At 42.5% G+C, this 26,597-nt stretch overlaps 1 protein-coding gene across 1 annotated transcript in view; it reads right to left on the reverse strand.

Annotated features, from left to right (window-relative positions):
* LOC126481884 (putative serine protease K12H4.7) overlaps nt 1-9,651 on the reverse strand; it is a 78,769-nt gene extending 69,118 nt beyond the window's left edge. The window contains exon 1 of the mRNA XM_050105844.1: nt 9,469-9,651. Within this exon, the coding sequence (XP_049961801.1) occupies nt 9,469-9,651 (183 nt within the window). The remainder of the gene's footprint in view (nt 1-9,468) is intronic.
* Between the last annotated feature and the right edge of the window lie 16,946 nt (nt 9,652-26,597).

Here is a 26,597-nt window from a genome sequence, read left to right on the forward strand (position 1 = left end):
GGTCCATCCGTCGGAGCTCTCGTCGAGTTACCGCGACCCCTGCGACGCCCACATCGAACTTCCGTCGAGTTCATGCATCAAGAGGATGCCTCTAATTTTATTTCTTAATCTGGACCACATTAATCTGTGCTTAATTGTGTGATGCTGTAACAAAATGTACTGGCTCACTATCTGGGAATCGTAACTGTTGCGGCCACATGTAGTAAGCGTTGCTTCACGCAATGGAAAAACAGAGGCACGCCGGCAACCGAGGCGTTGCGAAGTAGGCAGGCACAGATAGCCTTGCTGACAGCAGCAGTCTACCAACAGACTGACGCAAGGACGCACACACACTGAGCGCCGAGCGAAGCCTGGAGAGTGCTGAGTAAGGGGAAGTGAGGTCAGCACGCTAAGTTACGCTGCAATATATTGCGGGAGTAATAACAAAAAGCTACCACTGACGGTAAAAAACGTCCTCCTGCCGGATATAAATAGTGGAGCGCAGGCAACAACAGACAGAAGCCATTAGGAAGCAGTTCGGAACTAAGGACGGACGTGGTCCGTGTCCGAATGTTCAATCTTCGTAGGTGACGATTCCTGAAGTCTGTTCCAGCTCGCAGGAGTCATCCGTTCTCCGCCAGATGTCTACTTCAGCTGTGGAGGTCGGCCCGAGTTTGGTCGGCACCATGGCTGACTAAATACAGTGAGAACTTCCAGCAGGACCGGCCGCAGCGCGGTCTCGGTCACAGGCGCCGTCTGGGACTGACGCCCGGACTTCACGGCAACCCGGCCCCACGGCGCGTGGTCCGTTCATGACGAGACCTCGCAGACATCGCGACTGATGGCTTCCCAGCCGCCGGTACAGCAGGCGTCAGCAGCTCACCTCAGGGCGACGCGGCTTCGTGGGAGTGCCGTACCCGGGCGCCGAGCGGCGACGAGTTCATCTCAACCACAGGGCATCCTGGCTTCAGCGGAGCACTGGTGGCCTGAGGCTCCCGAGTGCGATCAGCGGCGCGCGCTGCGCGCATTGTCGGAGGATGTACACACCAGCAACCAGGCGGAGGGATCCACAGGGCTGGGCAGCGATGACGACGGAGAAATTGTAAAGAAAGTTCAATAAATAATTGTAAAACTCCACGCCATCTCAGTCTTTGGCGCAGCCACTGTGTCTGCTGCTAACAAGTGGTCGTAACATAACTCATTAATCATCAATTATTTGCGTGGAGCCTTACAACGATGGACATAGAAAACACCACATTTAGTCGTCATATTCAGGTGAATGAACATGTTAACAAAGCAACAATATTTGTTGTACAAAACTGTTAACGTTTATGTGGCCCTTGTTGACAGACTGCCTATTGGTTTCTATCTCGGGTCCTTCGGCCAACGTTTGTTTGATGACGTTTCTGACATTTCGCCAGCACGAGTCGGTGACATAGTGAAACCTTCGCCCTCCATTGCTGGTGGTGGACTGGTGTCGAATTCGCGGCCGCAGATCACATGTACCCTTCGCGCCAATGTTCAAGTGCTTTTCCTTATTCATTTCCGCTGCAATTCTCCCGTGGCTACCTGCAACAGCCGTTCGGTGCAGCACAGGATTCCAGGGTCCGCTCACCTCGAGGCTTTCTTCTTTCTTGATGAGGCTGTTGTCATGTTTGTGTATTTATACAGCTTCTCTGAACAAGCGGGTGTGATAGCTCTTCTTACAGCAAAAACTTCCGTGTCACCGTATTTTACTGTCTGGTGGTTTACTGTCTTGCACAGCACCAGCTCCGCCAGGGCCGATTTTTCCACCTGCCCCAGCCTGCAGTGCCGCTTATGTTCGGTGATCCTGGTGTTGATTGATCGTCCAATCATTTCACCACAGTATTTTCCGCATTTACGTCGTATGTGGTATATATGCTCGACTACGCAAGCGCATCATCCTCGTAATCAGAGGAGCTGGGTTCAAGTCTCAGGCGTGGCCATATTGCCGCACGGAGTAGCCGTGCAGTCTAGGGCGTCTTGTCACGGTTCGCACTGCTTGCCCTGTCCTCTGTCGGCCATGGGTGTATGTGTGTTGTCCTTAGCGTAAGTTTGTTTAAGTAGTGTGTAAGCCTAGGTACCGATGACCTCAGCAGTTTGGTCCCACAGTCCTTACCACAAATTTCCAAAACTTCCGACTACGCAAGCACACTGCGAAACGACAAATCTGGAAAAGAAATGACGGATACGACCTTTCTGCCATAAATTCGCTGAGAGACGGACACAATCGGCCGTATATTTGGCAAACACGGACAAAGACTATTCATAAACCGACAAAGAAAATCGAACAGTATCTCAGACATGCAAAGGAGGAAAGGAACCCACCTGCAACGTCGGGAACATACCGCATATCATGCACATGAGAAAAGTTTATGTCGGAATGACTGGACGGTCAATCAACACCAGGCACACAGAATATAAGCGGCACTGCAGGCTGGAGCAGGTGGAGGAATCGGCCGTAGCAGAACACTCGCCGTGTGAGGCCGACCACATAGTGAAATTCGCCGACACAGAAATTTTTACTGTAGAGAAGCGCTATCAGACCCGCTTGTTCAGAGAAGCTATATAAATATACAAACATGACAACAGCTTCAACAAGAAAAAACAAAGTATCGAGATGAGCGGATCCTGGGTTCCCGTGCTGCAGCGAACGACCGTTGCTGATAGCAAGGAGATAACCGCAGCAGAAGTGACCACGGAAAGGCCATTAGACGTTGGCACACCAGGTACGTATAATCTGCGGCCACGAGCTCGACTCCAGTCCATCACCAGCTTTGACGATGCCAGCCACTCGCGCTAGCGAAACGCCAGAAAATCATCAAACAAACGTCGGCCTAAGAACCCGAGGCAGAAGCCAACAGGCACTTTGTCAATATTTGTCGTGTTGTGAGGAAGGCTAGTGTAATTTGGGTACTCTATTGCTGGTTTTATCGACATGAATTCTGTGACTAAGAAAATTCTGCGGAGTATCAACGATTTTTCTGTAGGATAGCCAAGCGGTCAGAAAGTTTTGGCGGTATTTTGGAATGTTGAATTGAGGATGACACGTACGTGGTTCAAAGACGGGAAACTGATACCGTGCGTAAACTGATGAAATTTTCTGATATCATTTGACTACACCACTTGCGATAAGGTCACTGGATTGAGTCACACCCATCAAGTAATTACGAGCACCTGATCGGAACGATTACCGGTGGAAAGACATCACTCTTGCCAGGGGGAAGGCAGGTTTATGAGATTTATCGGGAGAATCCACAGGAAGAGTACCACCAGAAAGGAGATGCGCATCGTGGAACAACTTAATCTCAAACGCACGAGAGTCTTAGTTTTTATATCAGTCAACGAATTTGTTCCTTAATGCAGTTTACATCTCACATAGAGACCATGAGGGTTAAATTGCAATAATTCGGGTGTAAGAAGATGCATACCGGCAATTATCCTTCCTGTGCACCACATACGAATGGTACAATATATAAGGTTGGTGCATAAATTCGTAGCGTTTTTCCGGAAGTTAATAAAAGACGAAACAGGTACACATCACAGAGACTTAGTAACATATTCTGCTTCACTATTTACAACAGTCTGCGAGCGTTGGGTAACTTTTCGATTCCGCGACTGTAGAAATCACGTGAATTTGTAGCGAAGAACTCGTAAAGCCATGTCTGGAGCGCGTTGTCATCCGGAAAGGAAGTTCCTTGAAGGATGTTCGACAGAGATCGGAAAAGGTGAAAATCTGGGGGTGGGAGATCAGAGTAATAATGTGGTGCGAAATGACTTGCCAGCCCAACTCCTGTATAGTGTATTTTGGCAGTCTAGCAAAATGCGGTCGGGCGTTATCATGGAGTAGTATCACTTCACGCATTATTCACCGAGCGAGGTGGCGCAGTGGCTAGCACACTGGACTCGCATTCGGGAGGACGACGGTTCAATCCCGCGTCCGGCCATCCTGATTTAGGTTTTCCGTGATTTCCCTAAATCGTTCGAGGCAAATGCCGGTATGGTTCCTTTCGAAGGGCACGGCCGACTTCCTTCCCCGTCCTTCCCTCATCCGATGAGACCGATGACCTCGCTGTTTGGTCTCTTCCCCAAAACAACCCAACCCAACCCTCACGCATTATTCATGGTCGTTATTCTTGGACTGCATCTGTAAGACGGTTCACAATAAATATCAGCAGTATTAGCTGCACCTCGGGGAAGCAACTCGTAGCACACCATACCGCCACCGTTTCATTTTTATCTTTTGTGGATGCGCGCAGGTCCTTGTACGGGGGCTAGCAGGTTTGTTTGGAATTAAGCATACCTTTTTCCTCTTATTTTAGCATAAATGCGCTATTTCTCGTCAACGGTAACGATACAAGGTAGGAATGATTGTTGTTGTTCACGAGTCAATTAATAACGATCAAGCAGAGATTTACGTAGGGCCACCCGCTAATTTTTTGATTGTGGCTTAGAGCATGCATTACTAATACACCTGATTTTTGAACCTTCCCCAGTGCATCCAAATGTCTCACGATGGTGGAACGATCGCAGTTCATCGTGTCTGCCAGTTTTCGAGTACACTGACATGGATCGTTGTGGATTAATGCGTTTAAACCGCGTTCATGAAACCGTTAAAATCTTCCTGAGCGTGGAAAGTCATTAATGTCAAAACGATCGTCCTTAAAGCGGTAAAAGCACTTTAATGTCGTGCTCTGTCCAATAGGACTACTCCCATACACGGCTTAAATGTTTCTGATTACCTCCGTTGCTTTCATTCCTCTACTGAACTCAAAGAACCATTTTCTAGTATCCATAGTTCCAGTCAGTATCTCCGAATGACGAAACGACAACATAAAAATTCATATATCAACAGTGAACTACATATAAAAAATGACAATCGATAAAGAAACCCTTATAAACAGTAATGCCAACATGCAAAACAAAACGCTACAACCTTACTTAGGCACCAGCCTAACGTATTGTTAACATCCAGTGGAAGACTAATTGATGTGGGAAGCATGGGCTCGCTCACAAACTTTCTGTCTGAAATTGCATTCAAAAGTGGTGCTTGCTACCAGCGAGGGCAAGGTATTATCTTCCTAGCAATTTACTGTTCTACAGTAGTCATAACTGAGTTTTTCACATAGAGTGAACGGGTTTTTAAAAGGTTTTCAGATAGTAGAGGTTGCTACTTAATCACGACTACAAGCGTAAACAGCAAAATGCCGAGTATTTTAACAGTATAATTCGGCTGCATACTGGATCCTGTTTGTCCACTCTGACATACTAAAACAGCGCTCGTCATAGAGGTGTACGCCCATTGCCGCAGTCAACGTTGAAGCCGCTTTCATCCTTAAATATGACGCCTTGTCTGCGCTCCACCGTCTGTGGGAATACGCCCCAGTTCACCAGGAGAGGTAGCTGGGTATTGTTGCAGTGTTCTTTTTGTAGAGATACAATGGTCGAACAGCAGGGACGTTGCTGTATGGCGTGTCAATGGCTATTGTCTCAGCTTTCGGCTGCTGCGCGTGATGATGCTCTCAGTAACAAGCGCAATATTTTGGGAATTTTAAGCCATCTCCCACTGTCACAGCTTCTCGTTGCTTTATTTCAGGAACATGTGCATCTAGCAATTAGCTCCTATTCTCGCTTGGTTACCCATGTTCAAGTGTCCGTAGGATACACGAAAAGAGCATCGAATGTCAATCTCTGTCATGCTGACGATGTTATCTGTGATTTCACAGTGTAATATTGTGTTTGAGTGAGTATAGGCCATTATGGAAATAGTAAGAAAGGAACATTTAATACCGATAATTTGCTAGGAAAAAAAGAGCTATGTTGCGTCACATTATATGTAGCTTCATAGTGTGATTCCTAGACATTGAAATAACGCGACAGGCTCCAGGACTCTACTGCTAATTTTGCAGTCGGATACTACTGGATTCTGTCTTTTTTCTACTGGCATTATACGGCATTCAACATTTAAAACAATCCTCAGTGACACATAGCATAGCTCTGCGCATAACTCGACAACTATTATTTTGCAAGGAAATTTGTAAAAAAAAAAAAAAATCGAAGCCTGAAGATTCATTTTTGATGTGGATCCTTATTCATATTTGCTTTAAAATATAAAAAATACACATCTGCTTTTATGAATGCCGGATTCTCAGTTACATGAAAATATCCGACGCACGTGTTACACTACGTTGTAACCAGAATAATGGAATAGAAGACGGAATTGTAGAGCGAGATTCGACGGACGATAATGAAGTTTCCTGTAGTCGGTGAGCGCGTCGGAGGAAGGCACGACAGAGCGACAAACAACAACTTAATGCTCTTCTTCAGTTTTCCTTACGCAAAGGCATAACCGATAGTTTCCAAAGCAGAATCCGAGAGTGATTTGTTACCAAATGGCTCTGAACGTTTCTTTTCCCCAGTGAACTGGCCAGTTTCCCCTAAATTCTCACAGAATTTGCCTTCGGAGTTGCCTGGCGTCTTCTTCAGATTTCCAGTAACTGTTGCTGAGTATTCTCCATTTTATAGACAAGTCACCAGCCAGGAATACTGTTTCAAGAATATATTTTATAGAAAGTAGCTTCTTTTGACTTTGGGAATTCATAGTGTGGGAGCTCAGTAAATGCCCTAGAATCCTACAACAGACGAACGTTAGAAAAATTGATCTGTAGTGATGTGCATTCGTTCCTTTAAACACTTCTTATAAAGAAGTGTGACCTAATATGTCGATTCAACAATGAACACTTATTCAATTGTCTGAGCTACAAAAGGTTTCATTTTATAATTTTTTATTATTTCTTATACGTTGTAATACTATTCAGATAACCAAGAGACTATTCCTATTGATTGCCTTTCTATCCTGTTGATTGCCTTTCTATCCTCTTTGGATCCTTTTTATTGAAACTTGGAACACTGTACACTATAAACTATTGGTAACATATCTTTTTCGTATGCAAACTGCAGTTTCCTAGAATCCTTGAAATAATTTGAAATCTACCATTTTTCTTACCTCCAACTAAGTAAACTTATGTATTGTTTGTCTCAGGTATGTGATATGGCCGAACCGAGACGGCCCTGCCCAAGTGTGCAAAAAGTGTAACACATGTAAGTGCCTGTTCCAGGGGCATCAAACGCTGAGGGTATCATTCATCACTTTATTACCATTCATCAATTTATTAATTTGTACTCAAAGATACTGTATTTTACCTGGAAACATGCGCAAAAGATTCATTTCATATGACTCACATGTTTAATTGCACCCTCCTTGAACACGAATTCAAATTACTGACATTGTCAAAGATTTTTCGAATACTAAAGATCAGAAAGTTTATTTTGATTTTCTGTAAATATTTGTCTCATTTTTAAAGCTCAATGACAGATTGCGTGCTTTAATGTAATCCGGATGAAAGGTGTCACTGCGATATAGATTAATAAAATTTTCTAGAGCTTCCTTCAACAGGTTAAATGTCTCCGAGCTTTCGAACGAGTGTTCCTTCGTCATTGTCAAGTGCTGACAGTCACCATTTGACAAAGACCGAGCAGCATTCGTCCGAAGGCCAATGGCTGTGTAGCCCATGGACGCGGCTGGCAGCTCGACAGCTCGAGATAGTCACCACATGTCAGTGACAGAACAGGACTCGACGAAAACCTCATCGGTATTTAACCAAACCAAGGGCCAATAACCTTTATATAATTTTATTTGTTTTAGTCTTGCACGTGCCATAATAAATGAAGACTGTTAAAAATGTGTTTATGTGTAAATCCTAACACAATATTGATAACCCAATACATTTTTGAATATTTGGGATGGATAAGCTAGTTAGTTCTGGGCACTATTATAGTATCTAGGTGATGACTGGGTGTTGTGTGATGTCCTTAGATTAGTTAGGTTTAAGTAGTTCTAAGTTCTAGGGGACTGATGACCATAGATGTTAAGTCCCATAGTGCTCAGAGCCATTTGAACCAGCCATAGTATCTACACCCCGGAGAGAGACTGTCTTTGGGCTGACACATTAACTGTGTAGTTGCAGGAATCTACGTTATATATTGACGGGAAAAAATTACCGTGTGAAGAAGGAGTTGTCCGACGTAAACGAAAGTTGGTAGACGTGTTTCTACATTATAAAGATGATGTCTATTCAAATTTCGCGTCTTCGCATAAAAGTGACTATTAGCGCCACTCTGAGAACCCAAATAAGGTTTTCTTCAAATACATGCAATACCGCTCGTGAGCGTTAGTTACCTTTGAGTTTGGACGAGGTAACTTGATGTTAGTGAAGAATGTCTTTAAGACGACGTAGTAGGCATTATCAACACCTCATTCAGTTTGAGCGAGGTCGTGTGATATTGCAAAAAGACGTGGTAGGAATGTAGTCACTGAATACGATTGCTGACAACGGTGGTCACGAGAATGTTTGGTGGTAACTAGACTGGACACCAGACAGCTACGTGGAACTATCGAGAGGGAGAACCATGGTGTTCGGCGTATGGGTGTGGCGCATCGTACTGCATCTGCAGGAGCAATCTGAGCAGCGGCTGGCACCACTGTGACACAACGACTGTCACAAATTGGTAACTTCAAGGACAGCCCCGAGCCAGATGCCCTGTAGCACGCATTCCACTGACCCCAAACCACCACCATTTGCGACTTCAGTGGTGTCAAATATGAGCTCATTGTAGGGCCGTTTGGGGATCTTTTTTGTTTCCTGACAGCTGTTCCTGCCTCTGTGCCAATGATGGCCATGTGTTCGTTACAAGGTGGGTCTGCAACCAGCCTGCCTGCAAACTAGACACACTGGACCTACACCTGGGTTGCGATTTCATATGACAGTAGGACCACTGTTGTGGGTACCCCACGCACCCCGACTCCAAATTTTTACACCAATCTGGTGATTCGTCCTGTTGTATTGCCACTCATGAACAACATCACAGGGGGTGTTTTCCAACGGGGTAATGCTCACTCACTCACCGCTGTTGTAACCCAACATGCTCTACAGTGTCGACATGTTGCCTCGGCCTGCCCAATCACCAGATGTGTCTCCAATCGAGGACATATGGGACATCACCCACAAACGGTAATAACCGATCCTGTATTGACCGACCAAGTGCAATGGGCGTAGAAATCGATCCCACAAATTGCCATCCGACACCTACGCAACACAATGCAAAGATATTTCCACGCTTTCATTCAACAATATGACTGTTACACCGGTTATTAATGTACCAGCGTTTCACATTTGCGGGTGAGTATCTTACGCTTACATTAACCTGTGATTTTGCAATGTCAATCATTGAAATATGTTACCGAGACTTACAAATTCCCTGAATTTCGTTACTCCACATAATAATTATTTTATGGCACTGTGATTTTTTCCGTCTGTATATACTGCGGGGTAAAAGTTTATATTGAGTGAGTGAGTAAGAGAGAGGAAGAGAGAGAGAGAGAGTATGTGCGTGAGTGTGTTAACACACCTGACTCCAGATGGCGTTGTTGGTAGAATCGAAGTGATCTAGTTTTTGCCTGAACCACAACTCCTCGACGCCAGCCCTGGAGATGACGGGTGGTGGTCGGAGCTTCCTTCGCATCCAGTCATATGTGGGGCGGCGCCGTGGGCGGTTGTCCGTGGAAGCGGTGGTGCAGACCGCCAGCAGCATCCCGAGGGCGACCACAAGTAGCAGAGCTCTGACCGGCACCTGCAGGAAACGTGGTATTCTTGGCAGTGCTGCGCTACGGTGTGTATAACACGCTGTCACACGAAAGCGACGGATAACTGTCGCGGCATGGTGATGAAATAACATGGGAGCTGTATTATTGTACCAATGTACGTATGCGTAAAGTGCAAGTATGGGGGCAATATCTTTACTTATATTTCTACCGGGAGTCTGTTCATCTACATATACCACTTTCAGTGTATTTATCCACCATTCCAATCTCGGATACCGTGTCAGAAAAACGAATAATTAATTATTTCTGTGTGAGCTCTGATTGCTCTTACTTTATCACGATGGTCTTTACTCGCTTAGAAAGTGGTAGTTAACAAAATATTCGGAAGAGAAAGTTGGGAACTGAAATTTTGTGGAACAAACTCCCCACAACGTAAAAGTCTTTAATGATAGCCATCCCAACTCGCTTATCATAACCTTGAACCTCTGTCCCCTGCACCCATGTCTTTCTCCATCCTGTCTGGTAAGGATCTTCTACAGCACAGTAATACTACAGGAGACAACTGGCAAGTGTAGTGTGCGATGTTTCTTTAATATATCTCTTGGATCTTGTGGGTGTTCTACCAACGAACCAGAGTCAGCCCACCCCACGACATGGCAGTACCCACTTAAGTTATTAAGTTGTTCAATATTGTATTTCCTGAGCATGTAATACAATCAACTATAGGATGACAACTAACAGGACCACAAATGATCATTGTCTTTTGGCTTTGCTATAGATGACTTTTGAGTTTCCCCTCATGACATCATCATCCCTTATCGATGACATCTTCTTCATCATAATCACATGACAAGCCAAGCCCTCTCTCGCTCTTTCCCCATCCCCCTCCCTCGTCAAGCTAATCTCAGTGTGGTGGTGGTGGTGGTTAGTGTTTAACGTCCCGTCGACAACGAAGTCATTAGAGACGGAGCGCAAGCTCGGTTTAGGGAAGGATTGGGAAGGAAGTCGGCCATGCCCTTTCAAAGGAACCATCCCGGCATTTGCCTGAAACGATTTAGGGAAATCACGGAAAACCTAAATCAGGATGGCCGGAGACGGGATTGAACCGTCGTCCTCCCGTAATCTCAGTGTAGCCAGTGACAGTGTAGTCCTTTAGCGGGTATTAAAACGAAGCAGCCAATCACCTGAACTGCGTAAAAATGATACCGAGTTCAAAGATGTTTGCGTAAAATGGCGTAATGTACAATATTTTCGTGTTGAAAAGCGTGTTAGTTTCACTTGAATCTGACTATATTTAAACATAGTTGCCTCTGAATTGTGTAAATTGGCTCCATCACACACACACACACACACACACACACACACACACACACACACACTATATCATGTTCCACGTCTGTAAGTTCTGTACTGCTTCGCCAATAAATTTCACATACAACTTCAAAGAATTACCTACAACATTCGTACATCCGTCCCATCATCATCCCTTCGATTTATATTTTTATATTTATATTTATTTCCTATGGCCTTCTCTCTCTTTCCATTTCTGGCCCATCATTTAATTTCGTTTCATGTGTGTGTGCACACAACATCAGAAAAAAACTTATGTATAGTATTTTCACATATACTTCAACATCAGCATCACAATCAGCAAACGTCAGCCCCGAGTAATGCTAACGGGTAATAAATGCAATAACAACATTAAAATATATTACAAGGGAATGAAATTAAAAAAGCACCAAATAAAAAATACAGTAGATATAAATTTTATTATATATATTTTTTCAATAAATCGCAGTTAACTTTGACTTTATGCTATCAAACACAGTAGAAATACGCGAATTCAATCATTTTAAAATTTTTGTTACAGTTTGGATAAATATGTGAGGTAGTTCCTTTAGACAGCCAAGTTTTGACTGCTTTATCTACTTAATAAAATTGAAATGGCAATGAATGGCATTTTGTGGGTAGACTGTAGATGGTATGAATAATACATCTTTAATGCACCAATCAACCACTTTGTTTTAATGAGACACAAGTATTTCAGTGTAATAAATACATTCATACCGATCACACGCTTGGAAATCAACAAAGGGCTCAGAATCTGTAAAGAACTCACTCTTAAGCAAGTCCATTGTTTTCACATATACTGCTGAAAAAGCATTTAGATCAGAATCAAAACCACTGACTTTGTATTCAAGAACTAAATGCTCTTGTAAATTACATGTGGAGCCACAACAATCTTCTTTTAGACATTGAATATTAATGTCTCTTATAGTTCCACTGCCTGAACTTTATTAATAGGAAATGACAGTTTTATATGCCCAGTTTATAGAGGGTGTAAAAAATGGTACGGCCAAATTTTCAGAAAACATCTTTCATATATAGAGGAAGAAAATGAGTTATAGGGGCATGGGTCCAGAAACGCTTTGTTTTTGTGTTAGAGCTCATTTATTACAACTTTCCAACACATTAATAATGGGGAACACATAGGAAAAGAATGTATCAACATAGTAAGAAACACTTTCCTAAATGAAATGTTCAAACTGCTGTCCGTTAGCGAGAATCCGTGCATCAATCCACCGTCCCACTGAATCTCAGATGTATTGATGTGTTCCTGGACACTGCGTATTTTTTCCGCAATCTTTCACAATATGGGCACAAAGACACTGTACTCGTTGTATCGTGGGTTCATACTAACGAGCTTTCATATGCCCCATAGATATAAGTGTAGTGGGTTTAGGTCCAAAGAGAGTGAAGGCCATGGACCTGGTCCACCTCTGCCTATCCCTCTGTTGTGGAATCTTTTACTTAGAAGCTTAGCATTAACACTGAAATGAGGATGAACTCCATCATGCATGAAGTATATGTTTTGATGCTTTTGTAAAGATAGATGTTCTAGTAGAATAGATGGAGTATTCTCTCAGAAAGCATGCTAAATTTCCCTGTTGAGCTTCGGTGGGAGAACGTGAGGTCCTAACAAGTAGTCACCAACAATGTCAGCTCAAAAATTGACAGAAAAACTTTGTTTATGACACGAGTGAACCATTTCGTGAGGATTCTTGATAGCCCATATTAATGAACTCCCTTGCCACTAAAAATTTTTCTGTTTCCATTTTTTTTAGTTATTCAGCACTAAATTTTACATTCTGTTTGTTAAGTATGAATAACACTTTTTGTGCTTCCCATGATTGATTTTATTATAAAGAGAAGTAATAAATGAGCTCCAACACGGAAATAAAGCGTTTCCAGACCCATGTCCATAGAACACATGTTATTCCTCTAATGAGGAACCTTTCCTGAAAGTTTGACAACGTCTTTACATTACGCCTTACAGCAGAGGTGAAATACAGGGAGTGAAAGTTTAACTGCAACTGGTACAGAAATGGGACTGTTGAATGGCGTATCCGGACAAGGTTTCCTATTCTTCTTTATTCCTCGAGGCAATTTCTACACTACTCCCAAGTTCGTCGCAACGTTTCTGGGATACCCTGTATAATGCAGACTGGAAATAAGTTGAATAGAATTTCTTAAAAAGAGAAGTTCGGTAACGTCAAATATAAATTTAAACGTTAAGAACTTTTTTCTGACGGTATTTGTCTGGATTGTAGCCGTGTACAGAAATAAAACATGGACGATTAACAGTTCAGACAGGAATGATACAGAAATATTTTAATTGTGCTGATACATTAAAATGTTGAAGATTATGTGGGTAGATCGAATAACTAGTGACGAGGTAGTGAATCGAATGGGAGACAAAAGAAATTTACTGCACAACTTGACGACAAGAGTGTATCGGTTGATAAGGTACATCTAGGATACATTAATAAATCATAATTTTGGTAATAGATGAAAGTGTCTAGGGAAAAAATTGTAGAGAGGCTTGACTAATTACCGAGAAGAGTAACAGAAAACGAGTCTTCGGATCGAAGACGACAAAAAGGTAACATTTTTCGCAAACCGGTTGCTACCAGCGAACATTGATGTACTTCAGTAACTTAACGTGGGAAACATACGGGAAGATATGTAACGAAATTTGTCGGTAGACTATTAGCAAAGATCGCCTTACTTCGCTCTTTGTTGGTCGTCTGAGAAATATGTTGTAGAAGCAAACCTATCGTCACTAAATTTTCCTGCGCTCAAAGGACGTTCACTACAATTATTTTTGTTATTTTCTGAGTAGTGTATCTCCACTGGAAAACTAAACGGAAATTGTTGATGAACTTCTACTTACCATTGTGATTTCTGTCAGTCGCACTTTACGATTCTCGTCATCATATAGCATATATACAGAATGTTTATCAGCATATTGGAAAAAGAGTCAGCGAACATTCATACGCAGCACGTTATCATCTGTTAACTCCCGTCGAGCGGACATAACCACGTCGTAATCCTTTTCACACGAATCATCTGAGTGCAAATGACAGCGCCGCAAGTGTACTGCCCTTTTGTGTCTTGTATATGCGATACCCCTATAAATCGACTCCTGTTTCTTCTTCTGTCACATCACACAAATCTTCCTCCTCACAGAGGATACAGAATATGAATCAGAGTTTAAATTTCTTTGGAAGACTGAAAATCAAATAAGGCAGAAGGAGTGGATTACATTCCGTCAGAATTTCTAAAATCGTTGGGGGAAGTGGCAACAGAACGACTTTACGTTGGCGTGTAGAATGTATGAGTCTGGCGATATATCGCTTGAGTTTCGGGAAACTATCATCCACACAATTCCGAAGATTGCAAGAGCCTACAAGTGCGAGAATTATCGCACAATCAACTTAACAGCTCCTGCGAGCAAGTTGCTGACAAGAGTAATATAAAGAAGAATGGGAAAGGAAACTGAGTGTATGTTAGATGACGATCATTTTGGTTTTAGGGAAGGCAAGGGCACCAGACAGGCAACCCTGATGCTGCGATTGATAATGGAAATGAGACCGAAGACAAATCAAGACACGTTAATGGGATTTGGCGACGTGGAAAAACCATTCGACAATGTCAATGGTGCAAGATGTTCGCAATTCTGAGGATAACAGCGGTAACCTATAGGGAGAGGCGGGTAATATACAACACGTACATGATGCAAAAAGGAATAATACGAGTGGGAGACCAACAAGGAAGTGCTCGGATTAAAAAGGGTGTAAGACAGAGCTGTTATCTTTCGCCCATAGAGTTCAGTCTATACATCATTGAAGTAATGGTGGAAATGAAAGAAAGGTACAGGACTGGAATTAAAATTCAGGTTGAAAGGTTATCAATGATACGATTTTATGATGACATTGCTATTCTCAGTGAAAGTGAAGAAGAATTGCATGATATGCTGAATGGAAAGAACAGTTTAACAAGTACAGAGTATGGACTGAGAGTAAATCGAAGAAAGACAAAAGTAGCACAAATGAGAAGAACGAAAAACTTAATATCAGGATTGATTGTCTCTAACGAATTGAAGTTAAGGCATTGTATTACCCAGGCAGCAAATTAACCAATGATGGACGGAATAAGGAGGACATCATAATCAGGCTATCACTGGTGAAAAGGGCATTCCTGTCCAAGAGAAGTCTGCAAGTATCAAACATAGGCCTTCATTTGAGAAAGAAATTTCGAAGAATATACGTTTGGGCAGTATTGTATGCTAGTGAAACAGGGAAAACCGGACCATAAGAGAATCGAAGTATTTAAGAAGTGGTGCTACAGACGAATGTTGAAAATTAAGTGGACTGGTAAGTTAAGGAATGAGGAGGTTCTACGCAGAATCGGAGTTGAAAGGAATATATGGGAAATACTGACAAGGAGAAGGGACAGGATGATAGGACATCTGTTGAGATATCAGGGAATAACTTCCATGGTACTAGAGTGAGCTGTAGAGGGTAAAAACAGTAGACGAAGATAGAGGTTGGAATACACCCAACAAATAACTGAGGTTGCAAGTGCTACTCTGAGATGAAGAGGTTGGCACAGGAGAGGAATTCGTGGCGTCCGCATCAAACCAATAAGACGACCGATGGCTAATGTCTAAACGTGAACTAACGGAATACTATACAGAGTGGACAGCAACCGTCTGTAAAGCTTGTAAGAGTGTTGCAAAATAGATCGTGGAGAGAAGTAATTGTTAAAGAAAAAATTGATACGTGGCGCCGTTTCCGATTAAATTATCATTGAAGTTAATCAATAAGTTCATTGTGCGCCAAAATTCCAGCGGCCTGCACATACAATTAGTGTCAATTGTTCTCATAGTGCAGAGGATAGCACACGAGACTGTCCAGCCGCTGACTCGAGTTCGATGCTTGCTACCACCCATCGTCCAGCTTTTGTATCGCTCTGTTATTCGGTTTTAGGAAACCAAACGAACAACATCGTTTCTGACAAGCTGCTTGACTTTGCGCGCGCAATGACCTGATTGTATAAATCCAGTGCTAGCTACGTCTGAATTGGTGCAATGTATCGAATTTTTCTGTTAACAGTTTCTCTCAGTGCAGTCCACCCTGCAAGATTCTTACAAGCCTTACAGACTGTTTCAGTAGGAGCACAAGTTGCCGAAGAAACAATACTGTGTGACAGACAATTAAATTATTTTAGACAATACCAACTCTCCGAATTCATTCTGTTGTCTGTAACCAACTTTTCGCACCGATATAAGTTCTCTGTTAACGTATACGAGAGAGAAAATCACAAAACAGCTAAATATGGGTAGCCGAGTGGGAAATTGAACCGCCGCCCTTCCAAACGTCAGTCCAGTATCTTACCACTGTGCCACATCGCCAAGTGATGAGGATGTCTGTACTGTTCTGCATTACGCAACGTAAGTAATTATAGGTAACAGGATACAACGTAATAAACAAATAAAAAGTAAATAAATATGCGAAATAACTATCTCCCCTTCTTATTGAAACCCACTGGAGATAGACGGCGTTCCAAGCTATTGGGAGAAATGGACAGGTCGTCCCTGTGTTCAAAAAGTCATCGGACACATGCACATAATAACGGACGTGTATCATCGACGTAAATCTGTTTTAAGATAGTGAAAGAGATGTTACGCTCGCATCTTATGACTGTTTTGGATGAACTCGTAGTCAGAGTTCAAATCTGTCTGTTCACATTTAGATATCCCGGTGTTTTCGTAATTCACTTGACACAAATTGCAGTGCTATTCTTTTATACACTGAGGTGACAAAAGACACGGGATAGCGAATTGTGCATACCAGGTGATCAAAAAGTCAGTATAAATTTGAAAACTGAATAAATCACGGAATAACGTAGATAGAGAGGTACAAATTGACACACATGCTTGGAATGACATGGAGTTTTATTACAATCAAAAAAATACAAACGTTCAAAAAATATCCGACAGATGGCGCTTTATCTGATCAGAATAGCAATAATTAGCATAACAAAGTAAGACAAAGAAAAGATGATGTTCTTTACAAGAAATGCTCTTATGTCCACCATCATTCCTCAACAATAGCTGCAGTCGAGGAATAATGTTGTGAACAGCACTGTAAAGCATGTCCGGATGTCCGGATGTTGTCTTTCAGCATCGCTAGAGGTGTCGGTCGATCAAGATATACTAACGAATTCAGATAACCCCAAAGCCAATAATCACACGGACTGAGGTCTGGGGACCTGGGAGGCCAAGCATGACGAAAGTGGCGGCTGAGCACACGATCATCACCAAACGACGCGCGCAAGAAATCTTTCACGCGTCTACCAATATGGGGAGTTCTTTTTTTTTTTGTTCTAATAAAACCCCATGTCATTCTAAGCATGTGTGTCAATTTTTACCTCTGTGTCTACATTATTCCGTGGTTTATCAAGTTTTCAAATTTATACTGACTTTTTGATCACCTGGTATAAAGAAGGCTGTTGTATTAGTAAGCAAGGTACAAAAGGCAGTGCATTGGTGGAGCTGTCGTTGATACTCAGCTGATGTGAAAATGTTTCCGACGTTATAATGGCCGCACGATGGGAATTAACTGACTTTAGAGACTTTGATCGCAGAATGGTAGTTGGAATCAGACGCATGGGACATTCATATTAGGAAATCGTTAGGGATTTCAATATTCCGAGAACCACAGTGTGACGAGTGTGCAGGAAATATCAAGTTTCACGCATTACCTGTCACTACGGACAACGCAGGGTACGACGGCTTTCACTTAACGACCGAAAGCAGCGAAATTCGTACAGAGTTGTCAGTGCTAACAGATAAGCAACACTACATGAAATAACAGCAGAAATCAATGACTGACATACAGCGAACGTATCCGTTAGGATAGTGCGGGAAATTTGGTGTTACTGGACTACTGCAGCAGACAAATGACGCGCGACCCTTTGGTAATAGCACGACATCGCCTGCAGCGCCTCTCCTGGGCTCGTGACCATATCGGTTGAACCCTGGACGACTGGAAAGCCGAGACCTGGTCAGTTGAGTCCCGATTTCGGTCGGTAAGAGCTGAGGGTAGGATTCGAGTGTGACGCAGACCCCACGAAGCCAAGGACTCAAGTTATCAACAAGCCACTGTGCTACATAGTGGTGTGGGCAACGTTTTCATGGAATGGACTGGATCCTCTGGTCCAACTGAACCGATTGTTGACTAGAAATGATTATGTTCGGATACTGGAAGACCAACTGCGGCCATTCATGGACTTCACGTTCCCACACAACGACAGAATTTTTGTGTATGGCAAAGCGCCATTTCACCGGGGCACAATCGTTTGCGATTTGAACATTCTGGAGAATCCTAGCGAATGATTGGGCCACCAGATCGCCCAAAATGAATCCCATCGAACGTTATTGGCTCATAATCGAGAAGTTGATTCGTGGACAATCTCCTGCACCGGCAACACCTTTCACTACAGGGGCAGCATGGCGCAATATTTCTGCAGGGGACTTACAACGACTTGTTGAGTTCATGTCACGTCGAGCTGCTACACTATGCCCGGCAAAAGAGGGTTCAACAAGATACTAGGAGTTTCGTCATCTAAGTATAAAGCATGTGTTCGACTGTCTTCATGAGCCTTCCCCAATGCGACGTTGTGCTCCGTGTCTAATGACCCCGACGTCGATGTAACCTTAAAACCCTATCTTATTCTTACTCCGTTCACATTTTAGGAGAACGAAACACTATATGTTTGAAGTCTACAGAAGCCCAAGTTACTGGTAAATCTATACTGCGTAGCAGACAGTAATGACAAGCAGATTAGAGTCATAAATGAGGTTTTGTTTAATGCGAAGCAAACATTTTGTCTGAAACAATATTTGGTATAGTTTTTTGTGCTTACTGAGTCATATTTCCAGAATTTGATGACATGTTATTATAGGCTCTTCTCTTATCCTTCATCGAAGTGAAAAAGTGGGATTTGAACAAAGTGATGAAAAGGACAAATGACTTAACAGTGTAAACACAAGATCAACATCTAAAAGTATTACATGTGTTTCAGTGTATACGCAGTGCACTAGTGCAATATCAGAATAGTCTGTGATCACATTATCAAATGACGCAACCGAAGTATCAGCCTCGTAAGCGTATCTTTGTCTTGCATGTGTTAAGACAGCCCGTATTGCGGTACAGGAAGTTAATTGCAGATAAGAGTGAAGAGAGATGGTGAAATATCAATCACGTGAAGTGTAAAATATCTGGTGTATATTGTTAGAAATGATGCTGATCGCAGATGATGCTATTGTGCTATTGTATGTAGAGCCCAGGAGCAGCAGTACTAGAAAATTGCGGAAAACATTTATTTGTGCAAGCGCTAGAAGTACGCTTTCGTTATTTATTGTCCATGCTGTTGCAAGTTTTCGGTTCATTTACAGTAACGGTGGGAATCTGTCGCAATAAGATTTTTATTGCGTAGATAATTACAATTAGAAGAGGTATGTTAGAGATAAGATGGTATATTTGAGGGTAACTGTAACAGGTAACGGTTTGAAAACTACATGTGCAATAAACAACTTATATGCTGTCGAAGATATGCAGTAACGTTGAATAAAATACGAAGTGTTGTACACTACGCATTAGACGTCTGTACATTGAGTAATGTTATAAGGGACTTCCTCTGAGTGAAAAGCCATATTACAGACTTGCTACGAATGGGAGATTAATCACAATCTTAAACGAAGATAAAGTCTTATTCGTGGACAAAAGCCAGACGAAGCTAAATTAAACGTAAAAATTTCCATGTATAGAGGGTTCAATGAATTTAAAAGTTATATTTTGATGACCCATCTCAAGCAAATACCAAAACATTTTAAGCCGTTTTGCTGACCAGTCTCAAGAAGATACCAAAATAGTTATAACCATACGTGTAGCAGATGAATAGATCGAAAGTACTGTTTCCTTCAGCACAACTTTCTGAAGAACTATTACCGTCTAGTAGTAAACAACTACGACGACCTGCTGAAGTAATGTCTCCGAATGTTTAGGCGAAAACTATTAAAGCTTTCTACGTAAAACAAACGTTTTCATGGAATGCGATTTTCACTCTGCAGCGGTGTGTGCGCTGGTATGAAACTTCCTAGCAGATTAAAATTGTTTGCCGGACCGAGACTCGAACTCGAGACCTTTGCCTTTCGCGGGCAAGTGCTCTACCAACTGAACTACCCAAGCACGACTCACGCCCCGTTTGGAGAGTAGGAGACGAGGTACTGGCGGAAGTAAAGCTGTGAGGACTGGGCGTCAGTCATGCTTGGGTAGTTCAGTTGGTAGAGCACGTGACCGCGAAAGGCAAAGGTCCCGAGTTCGAGTCTCGGTCCGGCACACAGTTTTAATCTGCCAGGAAGTTTTAAACGTTTTTTATGATTCTCTATATTTATTCATCATGTCTGCACATTTGTAGGCCTCTGCCGCTAGAGGACTCAGAATGCTAGCGTGTAATATGACAGTGTATAACTTCACTAAGTCGGCACGTAAGAAACAGTGTGCTGTAATCGAGTTTCCAGCTGAAAAAGTTCGTCCACACGTGGAGCAGCCTCTCCTTCTACACGATAATACCAGACCACACACATGAGCTCTGCGACATTTGCAACAATCCGACGCCTTGGGTTTTCTGTCATCGATCATCCTCTATACAATCCCGGCTAGGCACCATCCGATTTTCATCTGTTTCCAAAACTTAAAAAAGGTCCTGAAGGACTTAACTTTGATAGTAACGGACGGGGCAAGCTCAAGTGAGGTTGTGGCTCTGTCAACAGAGTCAGACATTCTACAATGACAGTCTCTTGTTGGGAGAAATGTGTTCCTCGCCAGTGTTACTACATTGTGAAATAAATATGTAGACAAATGCAGAACCTTTGTTTTATTTAAAAAGCTGAAAGCGTTTTCACTTAAGAAATTCGGAGTCATTGCTTTTCAGCACGCCTTTGAAGTAAATAATAACATTTCTTCTTATTGTGTATATAGTGTATAGTTAATAGTTAAATCTGTAGGTGATGTGATGGTACACATTTTACCAAAGTTGGTTCACAGAGCTGTCACCACCGGCAGTAAAAATAACTCTAACCTGGCTGGCCATCTACTCGAACTGAGCGTAGATGATAGATGCATAATAGCTAATAATAATCTACTTCAGCTGTGCACCAGTGGCCAGCAATTATAGTCGCATGCCAGTCTTTCGGAAGTTCATGGTAACCTGTGTTCAGTTGATTGCAGAAAATTTATAGTCTGGGCAACCACAGTACGGTAAATCATGCAGAGAAATAAAATCACTTCAGCTGTAAGATTCTTTTATTCTTAGGCACGACCGGTCTCACAGAACTTACAGCTGTGTCTTCAGGTGCAAATCTGTATATAAGTGGAAAAGAACCAAGCTAACACGAAACCGTAATGCAAAATGTACTCATGGGAGTCAAGTCATGAAATACCTAACGCACACTGCAATGACAAAAGTCATGGGATTCCTACCAATATCGTGTCCGACTTCCGTTCCCAAGCGTAGTGCAGCAAATGGACGTGACATGGAATCAGTACGTAATTGTAGGTCCTCTGTAGAAATATGGAGCAATGCTGTCTCTATAACCGGCCATAATTGTAGAAGTGTTGTGCTCTGACTGACTTCTCGATTACGTCCCATAAATGTTCGATGGGATGTATGTAAGGCGAGCTGGGTGGCCTAATCATGTGCTCGAATTGTTCAGAATGTTCTTCAAATCCACCGCAAACAATTATGGCCTTGTGACAGGGCGTATTACCATCCACAAAAATTCCATTCATGTTTGGGAACACAGAGTCCATGAATGGCTACAAATGGTCTCAAAGTACCCCAACATAACCATTTCCTGTCAGAGATCGGTTCACTTTGATGACAGAACTCAGTCAGTCCAATGTAGAAACAGTTCACACCAACCAGCTTTCACAGTCCATTATTGACAACCTGCATCAACGGATTCGTGGGTTCTGTGCCACACTCGAACCTTACCATCAGCTCCTACCAACTGAAAATGGGACTCATCTGACCAGGCCACAGTTTCCCAGTCGTCTGGGGTCCAAGCGACACGGTCACGAACCCAGGAGAGGCGCTGCTGGCGAAGTCGTGCTGTTAGCAGAGACGTTCACGTCGGTCGTCTGCTGCCATAGCCCATTAACGCCAGATTTCACCGCATTGTCCTAACCGATTCGTTCGTCGTACGTCCCATATTGATTACTGCGGTTATCTCAGGTAAGGTTGCTTGTCTGTTACCACTGCCAAGTCTACGCAATCGCCGCTACGGCGGTCGTTAAGTGAAGTCTGTTAATTCCACTAGTGCTGTCATAATCACATCTGAATACAGAACAATGACAGCTCCACCAATGCACTGCCTTTCTGTACCATGTGTATGCGACACTACCGCCATTTGTACATCTCCACATCGCTGTCCCATGTCTTTCCTCACCTCCTTGTATATTCCACCCGGAAACTGCTATTTTACATTCAGTTTTCAGTCAGCTATCTGTTCATATTTCCACAGGGGTATTACTACTACAGTCAGTAAGAGGGACTAATTATGAAGCTTTCCTGTGGACGCCTCTACTGTTAACAACTGCTTCACTTACTGATCTGTCTGGTCGTTCCCATTTGCGAGTTTGTCGCTTCGCATTTTATTCTTAATCCCCGACAACATTTTACGTGGAATAAGAATTAAAAATTTGTAGATCATATTTTGCCTCCGTACCTTGTCCTCAGGTACAGAATGTTGCTATTCTTCGAGGACTGCATGGAATGTCACTTCTATGAAGGTGGTAAAGCTCAGTAGCTGATCTGGACAGCTGCACATGGAATCTTGCTTGACGGTTCACTTTTCATAACCATTATTTTTGCTCTGATTTTCCGATACTCAAGTTTCTAGCGTTCACTCAAGATTTTAACTGGTCAGTAACTTTTTGCCAAGACCTTGGGAGCCGGCCGCGGTGGTCTAGCGGTTCTAGGCGCTCAGTCCGGAACCGCGCGACTGCTACGGTCGCACGTTCGAATCCTGCCTCGGGCATGGATGTGTGTGATGTCCTTAGATTAGTTAGGTTTAATTAGTTCTAAGTTCTAGGGGACTGATGACCACAGATGTTTAGTCCCATAGTGCTCAGAGCCAAGACCTTGGGTTTTCTTGATTTATGGAGAGCTTAGTTTTCAACTTCTTAGATTCGTTAGATAGTAATCTATGTAGTACGTCTGGAAGGAGCAGCAAGCACTTCTTACGTGAGAGATTTTACTAGCGAGAATTAATTTTGTATTACGTCAGTTCCTGTAGCTTTATTGGCGTGATGCATTTCAATTATCCGGTTGCTATCGGATGTGGAAATTATCCAAGTCATTTCTTGTTGCTGTGGGTCTAACTTTGTGTCTGATCTCTGTAATGTGATCTCTTAATAATATGATGCAGTTTGTGGGTGATAGTGGGGTTTGGATGTAGGTTGTATAGCAGTGACTTTTAATCAACCTATGTTTTATTAAACAACAATTAACAGTGTTTCCAGAGATAAATTTTCACTCTGCAGTGGAGTGTGCGCTAGTATGAAACTTCCTGACAGATTAAATTTGTGTGCCGGACAGAAGCTCCAACTCCGGACCTTTGCCTTTCGCTTGCAAGTTTCGCAGGAGAGCTTCTGTGAAGTTGAGAAAGTAGGAAACGAGGTATTGGCGGACGTAAATCTGTGAGGACGGGTCATCAGTCGGTACAGAACTTGCCCTCGAAAGGCAAAGGTCCCGCATTCGAGTCTCAGTCTGGCACACAGTTTTAATCTGCCACGAAGTTTCAACAATTTACAACGCCTGAGGGCATACGAATACAGCAAACCCTCGTGCTCAGGTACTTGCAACAAAAGCTTCAGATAACAAATAATAACAAGAAACAATTATTTGTCCAAAAACAATAAAATAAACTTATCTCCATAGTGAGTAACAACACTTAACAGTGAAGTATCCTAAGATATAGGCATATATTGTATAATTAAAAAATATTGTTTCTGTCCAAAAATGACTTTACATTTAGTTTTGGCAAGCAAATGAGACCCCATGAATATACATTAGCAGATGCAAATTCACAACTTCCACAGATATGATCTATTTGATGTAATCGTTTTGTTCACCAGTGCAGGTCCACGATTTCTTTTGATAACTGATATTATTTTATTGTTACGTTGCCTGTCAATGACGAAAGAAACTTTATGTAACGTTTGATCATTTTTTTTATTTCGATTTCAAATTAAAATATATGAAAGACACAAACAGAAACATTGGCCAATAATTTCGAGGTGGCTGACTTCAGATGTGACTTGGAAAAGGCCGGGAGATACAGCAAGATTGCAGTCAGATTACATCGCGGCCATGCAGACGTACCGAAATCAGATACTGAATTATAAGGCCTACCAAGGAGCAGGTATAGACTCAGATCACAATTTGGTAATGACGGAAAGGAGGCTAAAGTTTTAGAGTCTAGACAGGACGAATCCATGCACAAAGAAGTGTGATACAGAAGTACTAAGAAATGAAGAGACGCCCTTGAAAATCCCTGAGGCTATAAATTCTGCAGTAATTAAATTGTTAAGTATCTCTCGGTGTACATGCCGCGTCAAATCAGGATAAATCTCCAAGCTTTCGAATTACTGGGACTCTGTGATCCGGGAAGCAGTCGAAATTAGACTTAGCGATAGTAACTTTGATAGAGACAACGGCTATGCACTTAGCAACACTTGGAAGAGTGCACTGGATAAAGAAAAATCGCAGAGAAAAACTTCTCGCACTTTACCTCCTGATTCAAGGGATGGGGCTGCAAGCAACGCGGGATAGCAACTACATCTATGAAGTAGAGGGCACCACTTCGCTACGCGCCATATCGCTGACGTATTCCAGCCAATAAGAAGCCGCCCTTTGCATATAAAAGTGGGAACCTCGCTAGTTCACGACAGTCAGTTTTAGCCCTGACGACGATCATGGAGGTAGTGGTCGAAAGCTTGGAGATTTATCCTGATTTGACGCGGCATGTACACCGAGAAATTTTTACTCAAGAAATACGTCGCGAAAGACTTCGTAGCCAAATTGTTAAGTAGACAGCTCAACTGAAGAGAACTGGACATCTCTAAAATGGGAAATCACAGAAGCTGGAAAGAAAAACGTGGGTACAAAGAAGGTAGCTGATAAGAAGCAATGAGTAACAGAGAAATACTTTAGCTGATCTACGAATGAAGAAAGTACAAACATTTTCTGGGAATTTCAGGAATACAGAAATACAAATCACTTAGGAATGAAATAAATAGAAAGTACACGTAACCTAAGGCGAAATGGCTGCATGAAAAATGTGAAGAAATGAAAAAAGAAGTGATTGTTGTAACGAGGGACTCAGCATATACATAAGTCAAAAGAGGCTTTGGTGAAATTAAAGGCAAGGGCGGTAACATTAAGAGTGCGATGGAAATTCTACTGTTAAATGTAGAGGAGAGAACGGATAGATGGAAAGAGTACATTGAAGGTCTCTGTGAAGGTAAGACTTATCTCATGACGTGACAGAACAAGTAGGAGTCGATATAGAAGAGACAGAGGTCCAAGGTTAGAATCAGAATTTAAAAGGGCTTTGGAAACTTCAGATCGAGAAAGGCATGAGAAATAGATAAAATTCCATCGTAATTTCTAAGGTCATTGGTGTAACTCGATAGCTGACATCGAAATAAGTGTCCAAGGAATAGAAAAGCATCTGGAATCACTCAACAAAGTCCACTGGACCTGACGGGATACCAAACCGATTCTACACAGAGTACGCGAAAGAACTTGCCCCCCTTCTAATAGCCGTGTACCGCAAGTCTCTAGAGGAACGGAAGGTTCCAAATGATTGGAAAAGAGCACAGGTAGTCCCAGGTCTTCAAGAAGGGTCGTCGAGCAGATGCGCAAAACTATAGACCTATCTCTCTGACGTCGATCTGTTGTAGAATTTTAGTTTTTGGAAACCCAGAATCTACTATGTAGGAATCAACATGGATTCCGGAAACAGCGATCGTGTGAGACCCAACTCGCTTTATTTGTTCATGAGACCCAGAAAATATTAGATACAGGCTCCCAGGTAGATGCCATTTTTCTTGACTTCCGGAAGGCGTTCGGTACAGTTCCGCACTGTCGCCTGATAAACAAAGTAAGAGCTGTGTGGCTGGATTGAAGAGTTTTTAGCAAACAGAACACAGCATGTTGTTATCAATGGAGAGACGTCTACAGACGTTAAAGTAACCTCTGGCGTGCCACAGGGGAGTGTTATGGGACCATTGCTTTTCACAATATATATATATGACCTAGTAGATAGTGTCGGAAGTTCCATGCGGCTTTTCGCGGATGATGCTGTAGTATACAGAGAAGTTGCAGCATTAGAAAATTGTAGCGAAATGCAGGAAGATCTGCAGCGGATAGGCACTTGGTGCAGGGGGTGGCAACTGACCCTTAACATAGACAAATGTAATGTATTGCGAATATATAGAAAGAAAGATCCTTTATTGTA

The sequence above is a fragment of the Schistocerca serialis genome, chromosome 5 (genome assembly GCF_023864345.2).
Source record: "Schistocerca serialis cubense isolate TAMUIC-IGC-003099 chromosome 5, iqSchSeri2.2, whole genome shotgun sequence".
Taxonomy (NCBI): Eukaryota; Metazoa; Arthropoda; class Insecta; order Orthoptera; family Acrididae; genus Schistocerca; species Schistocerca serialis.